Source organism: Gambusia affinis, linkage group LG02 (assembly GCF_019740435.1).
Source record: "Gambusia affinis linkage group LG02, SWU_Gaff_1.0, whole genome shotgun sequence".
Taxonomy (NCBI): Eukaryota; Metazoa; Chordata; class Actinopteri; order Cyprinodontiformes; family Poeciliidae; genus Gambusia; species Gambusia affinis.
In genome coordinates, this window is record NC_057869.1 from 3,329,884 (window position 1) to 3,345,370 (window position 15,487).

Genomic DNA, 15,487 nt, shown 5'->3' on the forward strand with positions numbered 1-15,487 from the left:
AAAAATTACAAGTCTGCAGAGAGTGAAGGAGGATAATCATTTTGTGTTTCCCTGGAAGACTGAGGGAAAAAATGGGTGAAATACCTTCAGATGACGGATTTTATGGGGGGAAAAAAGTATTTTGCAAAGCTTGCTTTATTATTTTTAGGACTGAAATGATTAATCGATTGCTGTCATAATCTTAAACTAATTTAGTAATCGATTAATCATTAACTGGAGTATGCAGACTCAAAAAAGGTCATTTGATGATGGAACAAACTCACACCAGTAATTAACTCAAAACTGTACAAAGATTTATTAAGATAATAAAAAACCTTTGTCTGTAAATATGTTCATTTTAGGCAGTAGAAATGCAACATTAAAAATGAATTGAATTATTTGTCTATTTGCATCTTTTAATTTATCTCTACTTTGTATAAAAAGACTTAAATAAAAAATTTGTTGAATGTGCCAGTTTTTTAAATCTGATTAATCGATTAATCATCTGAAAATCTGATAGATCAATAGATTTTTAAGATAATCTTTAGTTAAAGTCCTAATCGATTTAGATTAAAAACACAAAAATGAAGGATAACAGCTTGTTCAAGCTCTGCAGCAACACACACCGTCTCCTGCATCAGCTTCTCCTCACCCCATTAATTTTCCTCCTAAATGCAAATGAAGCTGTTTCGTGTCACATTTCCGCCTCATTTGTCCCACTTCCTCTGTATTCCTGAAATACCCTCTGGCATGGGGACACAGCTAGCAGTCGGTGGTCAAGTGCAAAGCAGCGATATCTGACCTGCTGCTCCTGGCCTGATGAGGCTCTCTGAAGGTTTCATGTTGATTTCTGATGAAGGAACTTCATGAAATCCCTGGCTGAGTTTAATCAGACGCGTTTTTCCAATATTCAGACAGGCTTCCTGTGTCGTCTGGAAGATATGAAATGTGTATTTGTAGGTCTGGGAAAGAATCTGGGAATATGATAACATTTCCTGTCCTTCTGTCTGTCCATACGTACAAATGTCCTTCCATTCTTTCCTCATCCCTCCATTCTTTCTCTCCTCTCTCTCTTTCTCTGTCTCTGTATTTCTCTGTTTTTGTCTCTCTCTCCATCTGTCTCTCCCTGACTCTTAGTCTTCTTGTCTCCCTCTTGCCATCTGTCTTTCTGTCTCTCTGTCTGTGAATCTGTTTGTTTTTCTGTCTCTCTGTCTGTCTCTCTGTGTCTTTCTCTCTCCTCCTCTCTCCATCTTTGTTTCTTTCTCTGTCTCTATTTGTCTCCCTCTCTCTGCCTCTCTCTTTCTATCTCATAAATTTTGATTTTTGTTGTGTTTATTCTGACTGAATTCAGACTAAAACATTTGAGTTTGGGAAACTCTGGGATATTGACTTGAGAACAACACACTAAGATCTTAAAAACTGTAAACAGAGGTTTGGTTTATCCTCAGAGGCCTTTGTGTCTTTCAGTAAAGATGTTCAACATTAAATCAACTAACTTCCTAAACTCTTTGTGCCTCTTACCTGGGAATGTCTCCTTCCCTCCTCACGTTTTACTTTCTTCCATTTGCTCTTCATCTGAACTCTGTTTAGTAAGATGAATAGCTGTCATGTTTTTTACATCACTGCTAAAACAAGCATAAAAACCCTACTTCCTTCTGTGACAAAAATGTATCATTTGTTTGCATCTCTCTCTCTCCGTATTCCCGTCTCTTCCCTCAGAGGACAGCTGGCGGGGATGGGAAATGATGGAGGACAAAGGCCCCCGTGTAGCCGACTACTTCGTGGTTGCCGGTCTGACGGACCCGTCCAAGCCGTTGGACCAGGAGATCCACTTTGATGACATGTGCCACAAGACGGCCAAGCCCAAAGCGCCCATCACGGACGTGGCGGTGGTGATCCGCTCCCTGGGCGAGGAGGTTCCTCCGGGGTTCACGTGCATCGAGACCACGCCGAGCGGACATTCGGCCGATCTGAACAACGGCGGCCTCATGGCGCCGCAGATCTTCCTGTGCTACAGGCGAGGCCGCGACAAACCGCCGCTCACTGACCTGGGGTGAGTAACTTTTCACTGATTGATTTGATTAATCCCATCAGCGTCCCTCCAGTATCATTATCAATTACTAACTTGGTTGACGATTGTTTCAGTAATTGATTAAACACGATTAATTTGATTGTTTGCTTCAGCCCTATACTCAGGTGCTATAAGTTACTAATAAGGTTGACGATCATTTTAATAATCAGTTAATCGTGTTTAATTGGATTAATCGTGTCAGTCCTACCCTCATGTCTCATTATCAATTACTAAATTAGTTGACGATTGTTTCAGTAATTGATTAATTGTGATTAATTTGATTAATCCCTTTGGCACCACCCTGTAAGTATCATTATTGGTTACTAAATTAGTTGAGAATTATTTCAACAACCGATTAATCACCATTAATGTGATTAATCGTTTCAGCCCTGCCCTGCAGGTATCCTCCTTTGTTTTTGGGAAGCGGCTGTCTCCCCCCTGGTGATGATTCGCTGCTCCTATCAGTGTCGCTGCTTCGCTCTTCCAGTTCACAGCTTCAGGACATTTAAAGTTGATCCAAAAGGCTGAAGTCTTCTTATTTCCAGGGAGTGCTTAGTTCTGCCAGCAGTCGTTTTCTGTCGCAGTAGAAAGTGAAAGGGAAGCACTGTTACAGGTCTCTCCAACAGCAGCATCACCTGAATTATGTGAATTCAATACTCCATCTTCACACACCTAAGGCAGGTGGTGACGACGCTAAACGGACTCATTCTTCTGCCCGGCCCTGCAGAGTTCAGCGCTTATCTGGCACTGATGCAGCCGCTCTGCTCAGACACAATCAGCACCTCGGCTGCTGTGAGCCTGACAGGACTAATGGGTTTAAATGAGCTGTCATCATTTACACGCTTCTGTTGCTCCATACAGTGGCGAATAGCTGCACAGCTGGTGTTTCAGGATCTTTTAAGTTTAAAGCCTTTCTATTTTCTTGAAGAGCTTTTCTGTTGTTTATGGACAGAAATATCAGATAGATGCTTCAACTTCTCAGTAAGTTGAAGTTAGAATATCAAACTTTCATTTTTTTGTAGGGCTGTAACGATTAATTGCGATGAATTTGTTGAAATTTAGTAATCAATTAATCGCTAACTGTAGTATACAAACACAAATGAGGCTATTTGCTTAAAGATCAACACACTCATAGCAGTAATTATCCCAGCTTTCCCATTTCTTATGAACAGCAAGATCCGAAAAATGCTTCAACGTTTCATTAAGTTAAAAGTTAAAATATTAAACTCTTACATTTTCTGTAGGGTTGAAATGATTAATTGTATTAATCGTCATGAATCTGTTGAAATTTAGTAACTGATTAATCGCTAACTGTAGTATACAAACACAAATAAGGCTTTTTATTTAAAGAACACACTCAGAGCTGCACTTATTACAAAACTCTACGAAAATATCTATATTTCGCAATTAAAGTATATAAAAAAAATCTTTGTCTATAAATGTGTTCAACTCCTAAAGTGTTAGCTTTAGCTTCACTCATTGTAAATTCCCAGGGCGGCCATCTTGTTTCACAAGCGTGTTTTAAATTTCTAAAAGATGCTTTAAATGAGTTCAACTCACAGAGAGGGTGACTGAAATGAAAGACAGTTTTTGAAAATATTCTCTGTCTTTTTTTCTTTTTTAAAATAAAAATGTAATTTAAAAAAAAACTATAATCATAAATTTAATTTGGTGTAATTTTTTTTTTTTTATTTTAAGCTGCATTGCCGAACCCTAAATCCTAACTCTCTTTTTTAAGAGCCTGATTTTGTCTCTGAATGAAAGCTGATTCCTCTATCTGTAAAAAATACACTAAATAAAAGTGCTGAAAATAAAGAGCAGTTCCTGTAAATGCTTTTCAAACCTTTGACCTTCTTACACAATCAGATGTTTTCAGGGGGTTTGTTCAAGGCCTCGCTCTGCAAACACACAGTTTGAAACTCGACTGAAATGCTGCATTAGTCAATAATGGATGGATGAGTTCTGCTCTGGTCTGATGCATCTTAAAAAGGCTCCTGCAGAAATAACAATTATGAATCTAACAGCTTTCCACTCAAAGATCTGTTTTCTGCTTTGCTCTCAGATACTCCTTCAAAATCCCTGTAGAGTAATGGAGGATAAGCGAATAAGTTGGGGAAAATTGCAGTAATTTTATGCTTTAACTTTAAGTTCTTGCCTTTATTGAGGGAAATCTTTGACATTTTAGTGCCATAAAGGTACAAAAATGATCTTTTATACATCAAAACTCTCCTGTGAGCTCCCTTTGTACTGTTTGTACAGTTTTACTTGGTGTGCTTGAGTTGTGATTTGATGACCAATCAGAAGAGTCAGTGAGGAGTAAGAGAGTTCATAAAAAAAAAACATGAACATTTATTGTCTTTCAGGACACTTTTGTACTGTATGCACATGTTCAAATCAATGCCAGTCTTCATTCCAGGGTCAAAACCACAAACAAAAGAAGAATGAACATTTTTCTTTACACAATAATTCTTTGCTGCAACCAGAACGTGCTGTTAGTTTGGGTTTGAACGCAGATCAAACTGCGATGCCTGTGATGTTTGAAATATGAATGCAGCAGTGCAGCAGAGCTGTCCATTTTTATGCATAAATTGCTGCTAATAAACTGAATGTTTTCCATATGGATGAGCTGCTATAAGTAAGAGAAGAAAAGTTTTTGTTTTTATCTATTATGCATTCACTGAGGCTTTGTTCTCTTGTAAAGTGGCCCTGATTGATCAGGCTTCAGGCTTTCAAACTATTTCTAAGCTTTTATTCTAACATTTATTGCTCTAACATTAAGTCTTTTCTTTGTTCTTGGCTGTGATGACATGCAGTGTTGTACGTTTTCTAGATTTGTAGAAAAATTGACAAAAACTGTAGTAGACTTGTAAAAAACACACCTGAATTACCATCCTGTCATGTTTTTTACAGAAACATTTTAAAATAACATTTAATTACATGTAAATTGTCTGTTACGTGTGGAGACAACAGTGTTTCACAGCTTGAATTTAAATATTTTTTACAGTGGCCCTGAAGTGTAAAACACTTAAACAAAGTCAAAAACACAACAACCTTAACAAAACGAAAATATTACTATGCCTGTGTTCTTGTAACATTAACTTTATTTTCATAAGTAGAAAATCTTACCCAGAAAAATTACAATCTGTCGTAAATATAGAAGCTGTAAAACAAGATGGCCGCCACTCTGAGCTATGGAAACCCAAAGAGAGAATTGGAGAAAAAAAATCAAAATCTTTCTCAAATTAAATCTTCAAAATTCAAATATTCAATTAATAAATTAAATAAATGTATCTCCCAGCCCTTCCTCCGTCCCATAACCTGATTTATCAGTAAAATATTGTTTTTTTTGTGGTATCTGCACCTGCATGTGATGTTATTTCCCTCCCTGCAGAGTCCTGTATGAGTGGAAGGAGAGATTGAAGCAGGGCTGCCACCTCATCCAGACCACGCCCGCTGGTCGTCCCGCCAACATCAGCGGCAACTCCTCCCAGCGAATCTACGTCACGTACCGCCGAGCGCCGGACAGCCAGCCGCACGCCTCCCTGGCCGTAACCGACATCTGCATCATCATCCCGAGCAAAGGCGAGACGCCGCCGCACACCTTCTGCAAGGTGGAGAAGAACCTCAACAGCAGCATGGTGAGGACGCCGCACACTTCAGACTATTGAAACGATTAATCTGATTAATCTGATCAATCTGATCAATGGATTATTGAAATGATTGTCAACTAATTCAATAATAAATCATTAACTGGAGTATACAGGCCCATCAAAAGGCCGTTTGCTGAAAAGTTCTTAAGTCAAATCTGTGCATAAAATGAATGTATTTTGTATGTATGACAGTGGTGGCCAGATGTTTAGCCTCTGAGGTCAAAACTGGCAAACTTGAACCACAAAATTAATTTTTTTAAATGCAGAAATTATTTTATTGTTTCCCCTGTTCGGTTTTCATGAAATCTATCAATCTTTAAAGATTCAAAACATTAAAAAGGCTTTGGGACTGTTGCATCATTAAATGAAAAAAAAAAAGACAATTTCCAAATTTTTGGTGTCAACCATTGTTTTCCATCTTGTGGCCAAATGTTCACTGTTCTTGACAAATGGCCCTCAGGCCTCCAGTTTTAAGCTAAAAACACCTTTGTTTGTAAATATGTTTTTGCTGCTCCATCACAGAGAGTTTGTGTTGATCAAAAGCGTGGAAAGCCCTCTTCATTGTTATACAAAGCTGGAACATGGATTCATCTTTCTTTTGTCTTTCTGTCCAGCAGAAATCATGCAGGGCTTTTTTCTTGCACACTCCAGTTTCCAGTTACGTTTCTGAGTGCAGGAAATGCAGGAAGAAGATGTGGTCGCATCGATCTTGGTGGCAACATTCCTTGTGTTGTGTTGCCTCAGAAGTCGCATGCATGTCTCAGCAGACAAACACCTTCCCATTTATCCCACATTATCAGACACTTCTGGTTTTCATTCTTTTAGGCATTTCATGGTTCAGACTTTAGTCATTTATATGCAAAGTCATTTGTTCAAACAGGAGACTGAATTATTTTATATTTTTAGAACAGTTTCAGCTCCCAATGGGTGAAAGCATCATCTTTCCACTGGTTCATGATTTTCTTTTGGTCTAGACTTTGACTGGACCAATTTAACACATGAAGATTCTTTGATGTACAACATTTCATTGACTGAGTGATTGAGCAATTTGACATTTCAAAGAAATTTCTTAATGGAAACATGTCCATTACAAAAATAGTCTTGTTTTTGTTGTTAGCATCAGATGTTTTCTTTTTCTTTTTTTGGTTGTGTTGAAATTGATTTATTTAGCAAAATTGCAATGGAAACAATTCTGTTGTATCACATGAGTCATATGACCAACATCTGAATGTTACTACTGACAGAAACCACACAGAAGACGACAGAAAGTAGTTGGAGGATGATGGCGTATTTTTTAAAGACTTATTGCGTGAACAGACTTATTCATGTGATTTTAATTGTGCTTCCCATTTAATGAAAACACAATTGCGAAATTGGAGTCTCCAAAAAATTGGAGATTTCATTTTCGACATTAGCAGAATGTCAACAAAGTTTTTTGCACATTTGTAATGGAAGCGTAGCCATTGATATAATTGCGCTAAGTGGAGGCGGTTTTTCAGCTATATATCAAAATTTGTTTAATTTGCAAAACTGCAATGGAATTTTTTTTTTTCTGCATTACGAGTCTCATGAACAACAATTGGATGTTACCACTGGCAAAAACCACAAAGATGACAACAGGAAGTAGTTGGCTACATGTTTTTCAATGACTTATCGCGTGAACAAACTTATTCACGTGTGATTTTAATTGTGTTTCTTATTTAACGGAAACAATGCAATTGCAACCAATTTCCTTTTTTTTTTTTACATAATTTTTCTTGTAAAGTTTTGTCTTTATTCTGCTAATATTTTAACTTTGTTCTCAAAATTAGTCTCAGAAAAGGATGGTTGAAATAAAATATGTTTTTTATATATATTTTCTGTCACTTTTGATCTCTTTTTCGAAAATAAAAGATTTAGAGCCAGAAATTGGATCTGGTATGAAAAAATTGTAGATTTTATTTTCAAGCCATATCGCCGAGCCCAGCTTTCATAACTTTGTTTTTTTATGAATAGACTACTGCTGCAGTTATTTCACCTCTCCTGTTTCCCTTTTTGTGGTCTTGTCTCTGATTGTCCACATTGTGCTGCATCTCCTGCTCTGCTCCTGTCTGCAGTGGGGCTCCTCCGTTTACCTGTGTTACAAGAAATCTGTGGCCAAAACCAACGTTATCGCCTACAAAGCAGGTGAGCCTTCCTGATCCAGGTGTGTCTCTTAGTTCTGTCCATTAGCAGGTAAACCTTCGTAACGTCCTAAAATCAGAGATGAGAGAAACCAATTCTGAGTGATATTTTAAAGGGCCAGTATTATTTAAAATTTACTTTTTTGAGCTTTACATCATGTTTTCCTCTCATTAAAATGTACCTGGAGTTTTACCTTGATTTTTTTTTCATGCATTTTGGAGAAATCCTTTAATCTCCATGGCAACCATTCAGCTGTAGAAAACGTCTGGTGGGAACTAGCTCCGCCTTTGAGGAGCTGTTTCACAAAGCAGCTCCTTCAGACTAGCCAGCAGCAATTAGCAAACACCTGGTGGAACCTATTATAGGAGCTACTTCTCAGTGCAACGTTGGTAAAAGCATTAAAGGGTTAATAGAGGATCTGACTCTATTAATGACTTCCTGAACGTGGAGATTCTTAAAGAGACAGAGGCCTAATTTCAACGTGTTATTTCATAAAATCAAAATTTTTAAGTCATATTTGATGTATGTAGCATTTATATGACAATTGTAATATGTTACACTACAGTTGAATGTAACATATTTACTTGATTGCTATAAAATGTCACTGTGTGTCTGGAAAACACTGTCCCTTTAAATCATGAGCGCTCCGATGATTTGCCTCAACATGGTTTGGCTTTATTGAAGGTTCTTCATGGTTTATTTTGATATTTTATACGATGTAATTCAGATGTTTTTGTTTTTGATTGCTCTGCCTGCATTTCTCTGCATCCTTACAGCAAGTTGAGACTCGCTGAAGCGCTTTGGGTTGAAACCTGAGTGATGAGATAAACTCCTGCTCTGTTAGTATTTATGTTTGCTCCAAATCAAAACTGTGTTTTTATGGTGACATTATTATTATTACTATTATTATTATTTTATATGAAACAGCTGTGTGATTTGGATACTATGAAGACAAATTGATTATTTTTCTGGCAGATTGCGTTTTGTTTACCTTCAGTGGCAACATGTTGGTGAATCTGCAGGAAACTGATTCAATCTCTGACGATTTGAGTGAGTCAGAGCAAAAACACGCTGCAGATTTCTGCAGTTTGTTTCCACATGAAGCTGCAGCAACCGCAGCAACTGTAGCAACCAAACTGTCCATCCATCCATCCATCCATCCATTCATTCATGTTTTCATAAAAAATTTAAGGGAAACATTTATTTATTTTTTCTACTGGAAAATAAATAAATGAAAAACATCTAAAAATCAGGTTTCTCCCTTTTTTCTCTGTAAAATAAATCCCAGCTAAATGCTCAAACTGTCAGAGTGATGTGTCTGATGTCTTGCTGTTTTACTCTTTCTTCTTCTTCTTTTTTTACATAACCAAAAAGTAAAACCTGTTTAAGACCCATGGAAGTTGGATTGTTCAGAACAAGTACATTATCCAAAGTTTGCTGCAGCTCGGTGTTTAAACAGCTCATTAAATGAAGTCAGGGTTTTGTTATTTCTGTTCTGCTGACAGAGACTAATTACTCCACAGCCTCGTTACAAAGCACTGATTGATTATTACAGAGCCCAGAGTTTCTGTACTGACTCAATGAGGCGCGTTATAATGACGGTTTTAGCACTATTGGAGAAGTAATTTCACCTCCACAAGAAGTTTTGATTTACTGCTTCAGAGAGGAGTTAACCTCACTATCACTTAAACCTTGTTTTCTGTTTTTCTTCGTCCTTTAAGGTTTATTCAGCAGGTATCCAGAGGAGGACTACGAGTCTTTCCCTCTGCCGGAGTCGGTCCCTCTCTTCTGCCTTCCCATGGGGGCAACAATCGAGAGCTGGCCAGCCAACACCAAGTACTCCCTCCCTGTTTTCTCCACCTTCGTCCTCACCGGCGCGTCTGGAGAGAAGGTAAGCTGGTTAAACGTGATTTAACGCTCATTTCTATTCACAAACATCTGGACTGCAGCATCAGATAAAAAGAAAACTGGTGACAGGAAGTCTGTAACTGTCACATATGCAGCTGTTGGGTCTGCAGACTAAACACACCTAAAAAAAACACAACGTATTGCATCCCTAAAGGAAAACTGGGTCAGGCATGTTGCAGTTGGTACAATTCTGCAAATACATGTCAAATTCAAAGAGAACACAAACATCCCGCTTGCAACACATTAAGTATCTCATGTGTTTATATTTCCCACACTACTTTTTGATGTTGACATTATTTAATTCTAATTTATGCAAAAGAATCTCATTGTAAATCTATAAAACATCAAAACTGTGAGCCGGTCCCATTTAATTTTGTCCTTTTCTGGAGATTTAATATTTGACATTTAGTTATTTTTCTCTAAAAATGCAAGAGAGATTATTAAAAAGATGTTTCAGTTATTAGTCCAACATTTCTGTTTGGCCTCAGTGATTTTTTTTAAATGTCAGAAATGATGCATAATCTTAACATTTTTTCGCACTTTTGTATAATATTTTACTTTTTTTTTTAAATTAAATAAAATTTATTTGCTTTTATAAAAATTTTACATCTATTGTTTTATTTTTTGTTGTTGTGTATCATTTTAGTGCAACTCCTATGCTAGAAAGTTGAAAATAGAATAAAGATCCTATTGAATAAAATTTTGGGGGGATTTTCTTTTTTTTTATTTTGTACAGTATGTTGTCTAATATTTTTAATTAATTTGAACTTATTTTAGGTGTATTTAACTTTTCATTTTTAACTTCTCTCTATTGTTGTTTTGCAGCATTTTAGTGCAACTCATTATCTATAGTTCTATATAAATAAGGTTGAAGATAAAATAAGGATGCCTCTGAATAAAATCTGTATTTAATATAGAAAAATTCCTCCTAAATTTTACATCTGAGTTTTTAGATTCTTCAACAGAACTGAGATAATTTTTCCCACATAATCTAAAAACTGAATTGTGGTTAATTTTGGATAATAAAACAAAACTTATAAAATATTTGATACTTAAATCTGAACATTTGGAAATATTTGGAATTTTGTTTTATAAAGTTGAAGAAAAAGCAGCAAATTTTTAAATTTAATAAAAATGTTATCAGAAAAATTACAGATAGATTTGCATATATCTGTGGCACAAACATCTTTCCAGTTTTATCAGCAGGAATAATTTTTTAACTTTTTGACTGCGAGCCCTTCACAGTTCGGCTGATCATCTTAGCTTTCAGATCTCTCTCTGATGCGTCGCTGAGACTCTCATTCTTGACTCTGTAAACATAAACGCGACCTCACCGCTCTGGTTCTGGGTTTGTGAAGAGTTCCTGCTGCGATGAGGCCGGAGCCGACCGGAGCCGACCCGTATCGCTGAACCGTGAGGTGAAACACAATCAGGAGGAAAACAAACAACCTCCACAGTGCAGCGATGGTTTAGTGGCGTCGGAGTTCAAATAGTGTCGAAACCTGCTGCCGGGTCGAGGCTCTGTGTGTACGTGTGTGTGTTTATGTTGGGAGAAAGGCTGGAGGTGTGTGTGACTCGACTTTTAACGCAGCTCAGCAGGATGGAAAGACTCGGTTTACCTGAAGAGAATCACCTGACAAACAGCGTAGATATAAAACTGAATCAACAAAAGTAAAAAAAATAAATTATTCGGAAGAAGATGCATTTTTTTCTGGAGTTGGACAAACATTACTACAAAGTTGGGTAGCAACTAGATACATTAATCCAATTAAATTTCCTTTAATAAGTCCTTTTATTGAAAAGGTTTACTTTTAAGAGTAATACGAGTATTAACCCTGCACCATTTTGATGTTCACATGTTGATGTCAGGACATGTGAAGAACGCCATTGTGTTGCCACAAGGTTAATTTCGCTGATTTTACTCGTGTGTTTGAAGAGCGAAATAAAAACTTCCACAGCGCTCCGATGTAAAGATGCAAAACAAAATTTTATTCCACAGTTTTTTGCGTTATCCTTTACAAGAGCAATTAAATCCTAAATTACCTCCACAAAACAAACTACAGTTGGAAAACCGTGTGGCTCTGTCGATCTTACTTGCAGCGCCTTCCCTTCTCTCTGCTATCTAACCTTCATTAATGCTCCGGTACACCTCATTTGCATAAATTGCAAAATGGCCAATTAATCTATAAAACATACAAACTTAAAATAAAACCTTATTCACAATAAAACATTATTAAATTATCTACATGCAATATAATAATGCTACCTAAACCTCAACAAATGCACTTATTAAATTACTAATTAAACAAATAAGTTTTAACAGTAACTGAATATTTTATATATAAACTTGTCCTCCATGTTATTTCATTTGAGGCAATAACATGATTATTTTCTTATTTAAAAAGGAATTGTATTGTTTATTTGCATCTTTTAATATATTTCTAAGAATGCAAATGAAGACTCTGTAGAATGTGCCATTTTTCAAATCTGATTAATTGATTAATTTGCTGATTAATTAATTAATTAATTGTCAGCATAACTGATTAATCGTTACTAAAACAACTGTGGACCTTCAGCATATCTGAAGTGGATTCACTGGGATAATTGCCGAGTTGTACAGTGAGGAGGTCCTGATGGAGGTCGTTTCAGTGAGCAGCAGCGTGAAAAGATGGATGTGATTTATCACCTTCTCCTGTTTCAGGTTTACGGTGCTGCCATCCAGTTTTATGAGCCCTACCCACAGGAGTGTCTGACTGATACGCAGCTCTCCCAGTTGGGCCTCCTGAGCCCAGAACAATGCAACTCCTCTCCATCCAGCTCTGCAGCGGACGCCGCCATCAATCCTGGAAGCGGCGCCGCTAACGCCAGCTCAGTCTACACCAACAAGTGCATCTGCCTGCTGTCCCACTGGCCCTTCTTCGACGCTTTCCGCAAGTTCCTCACATTCCTCTACCGATACTCCATCTCCGGCCCGCACGCGCTGCCCATTGAAAAGTAAGCCTTGCCGCTTTAAAGTGGGCCCATCATGGAAAAATTTACATTTTGTAAATTTTTGTGCTTCCATTTTGGTCTCGACTGCTTCTAAAAACAACTCAACCGCTTTAAAAACAAAAATCAAGAAGTTAATGATTTTTGATTTCTGGAAATTGAGCCGTTTCAAAAACCTCCTGTTTGTTGAGTCAGACTGCAGTGTTACCTAGCAACCACAGCCAATCTGGTTACCTAGCAACCCAGCTTCAGCAGGTTTGGTTTGGAAAAGAGAAGGGTTTTTGGACTTCCATTTGACTCTCAACTGTTTCTGAAAACAGGTCAAACACTTATTAAAAACCAGCCATTTCCTGGCATCAAGTTGATATTTCTTGGTGTCTGGAAAATGAGCCGTTTCAAAAACCTCTGGAATGTTAAGTCAAACATGTTTGGTCAGCTGGTTTTACTGCTGTATGCGCTGTACAATGGCTGCTGGAAAAGACTACCATCCAGAAACCACTTGCTGCATTCTTGCTGGTTGTGCAGGAGGCTCCACCTCTGTTTTTCAAAGATGTATGGCTGTATTATTGTGCAGCTGTTTGCAGCCATTTTCACATGGGAGTGTAAATGTGGAATTAGGGGGTGCGGCCAGCAGCAACTCTTCTGGATTTAAAGTGACAAGACGCCCTAAAACAGACTAAAATCTGATTATCCAAGAAGGATTTTTTTCCCCTTTTTGGATAAAATTGTAATAAACATGTTTTGTATCACCCTTAAATCTGTCCCAACCTGTTCATGGAAGCATAACAAGTCACCTTGAAAACAAGTTTTAACAATTCAATAAGTTTATTGTTAGAAAGGCAGCAGGTGGTGCCAAAGAAACGGTAGATGGTGTTCTGTCTAAGGAAGCTTTGGTCCAGATGTACTTTCTATGGGAAACTTTACTAGATGAGTTCCTGCTTTAGTCTGATTTAATGAGACAATAAACGTTTTATAGTTATAAATATGTTTTTGACTGAATTTAATGGTGGTTCCAAAAATCCATTGTTTTGTCACAATAAGCAATAAATCAATTAATTGTATAATAAATTGAAACGATCTCAATAATTTCATTTTTTTCCTGATTTATAGTTTCTCTTTCCTCTCTTTGTACCGTAAACTGGTTGACAAAATTGATGTTTTACTTTTTTTATTTTGGATAAATAAATAAAACAGTTCCAGTGTAAATTTAATGTTGGAGAATGTGTTCTTGCATTATGTTGCTTGTTGTTGTCAGATATTGTCTGTATTTTACCCAGCAGCCCAGCTGTTCCATTATTTTCTTGAAGTTTTCTGCTGGCTGAATCAGAGACTCGGGTGGCCCTGCCTTCGTTCTTTCACTTTAATGAGTCTATTTTCTCCTCACACAACCAAAAAATGCAATTTTTATGTTTTTTGCTGAAAAAAAGGATCTTTTTTTCCCCCTGAAATTCTGCTGCTGTAGTAATGTGAAACAGCCTTTTTATGTCCCCGTGCTGCACACAAAAGACACTATTCTGCCACCCACTGCTGTTATTCCTGGCCTCACGTCCCCCCGTTCTTCTTCTTCTTCTTTTTTCCAGACATATCTCTCACTTCATGCACAAAGTTCCCTTCCCTTCCTCCCAAAGGCCTCGCATCCTGGTGCAGGTAAGCTGTTTAATTGCAGCAGTGAAACTGGTGAAATTTCTCGGATTGCCTGCTGGGTTGTGTTCGGCTCCTCCATTATGGATGAACGTTTCAATGATTTATTGCAGGTGTTTTGTGGTTTTGCTTGGTTGACTCTCCAGTTTTTTTCAGCTTTCTCCTCATGACAGCCTGATGTTGAGCCAGCCAGTGAGTTCTCCCTTACCGCTCAGGTGAGAGCAGCTGCTCTTAAAGGTTTATTCACCAACCTAAATCTTTCCCCTCTGACATAAGCTGCAACTTATTGACCTTACACCTGTTTAATGGCCATTTTGGCAAAAGTGCTTTATTGATTTTACTAATTTTATTCCTGATTTAAGGTTCGTGTTGTAGATCGCTGCAGTTTCTGAAATAATTCAGAGCTGCACTGCAAAAATATAAAACATCACCAAGTATTTGTGGTCTGCTTTTCAATTTAAATATCTTAGTTCAGTTAAAATAACTTAAAAGTCACTTTTCAGCAAGATTAATCAGCTTTTTAAGTCGATAATCCTTTAATACAGAGAATAAATTACAGATTATTTCACTTAAAACAGAAAAAAACGGGTGAAAAAAAATCTGCCAGTGGAACCAGTTGTTGTTTTTTATTATTATTATCAACATTAAAGAATTATTGACGTAATTTTCCTGTTGGGACCAGAAATAAAATAGGATTTTTATGTTTGTCTTCCGCAGCGGAGGAAGGTTTTCCACTCTGCTCCATAACCTCGGTCCGGAGAACGCCGTCACCTTGCTGGTGTTCGCCGTCACCGAACATAAAATCCTGGTCCATTCTTTACGGCCGGCGGTGCTGACCAGCGTCACAGAGGCGCTGGTGTCAGTAAGTCCACACCAGAAACCTGGACAACGACCTCCAGCTTGTTGTCCAATTAGCTTATTAAACTCTTTCTTTATGTAGGAATGATTCTGTGCAAAAATGAAACAAACATGTTTTGTATAAATCAGTCCAGTGATGCCCAAACGTTTTGGCATGAAGCAAAACGTTTTTATAGCAAAAACTCCTTATTTTTTTGTATTATTTTTACTTGCTAGATGAAAAATACAC

General features: G+C 37.4%; 1 protein-coding gene across 6 annotated transcripts in view; it reads left to right on the forward strand.

Annotated features, from left to right (window-relative positions):
• Positions 1-15,487, forward strand: part of LOC122845316 (C-myc promoter-binding protein-like) — a 66,078-nt gene that overhangs the window by 14,742 nt on the left and 35,849 nt on the right. For all 6 annotated transcript variants that reach the window (XM_044141523.1, XM_044141553.1, XM_044141531.1 and 3 more), the window contains exons 2-9: positions 1,699-2,032; positions 5,442-5,688; positions 7,797-7,866; positions 9,585-9,754; positions 12,473-12,765; positions 14,340-14,406; positions 14,557-14,615; positions 15,118-15,262. In XM_044141523.1, coding sequence (XP_043997458.1) covers positions 1,722-2,032; positions 5,442-5,688; positions 7,797-7,866; positions 9,585-9,754; positions 12,473-12,765; positions 14,340-14,406; positions 14,557-14,615; positions 15,118-15,262 — 1,362 coding nt within the window. In that variant the 5' untranslated portion in view covers positions 1,699-1,721. The remainder of the gene's footprint in view (positions 1-1,698; positions 2,033-5,441; positions 5,689-7,796; positions 7,867-9,584; positions 9,755-12,472; positions 12,766-14,339; positions 14,407-14,556; positions 14,616-15,117; positions 15,263-15,487) is intronic.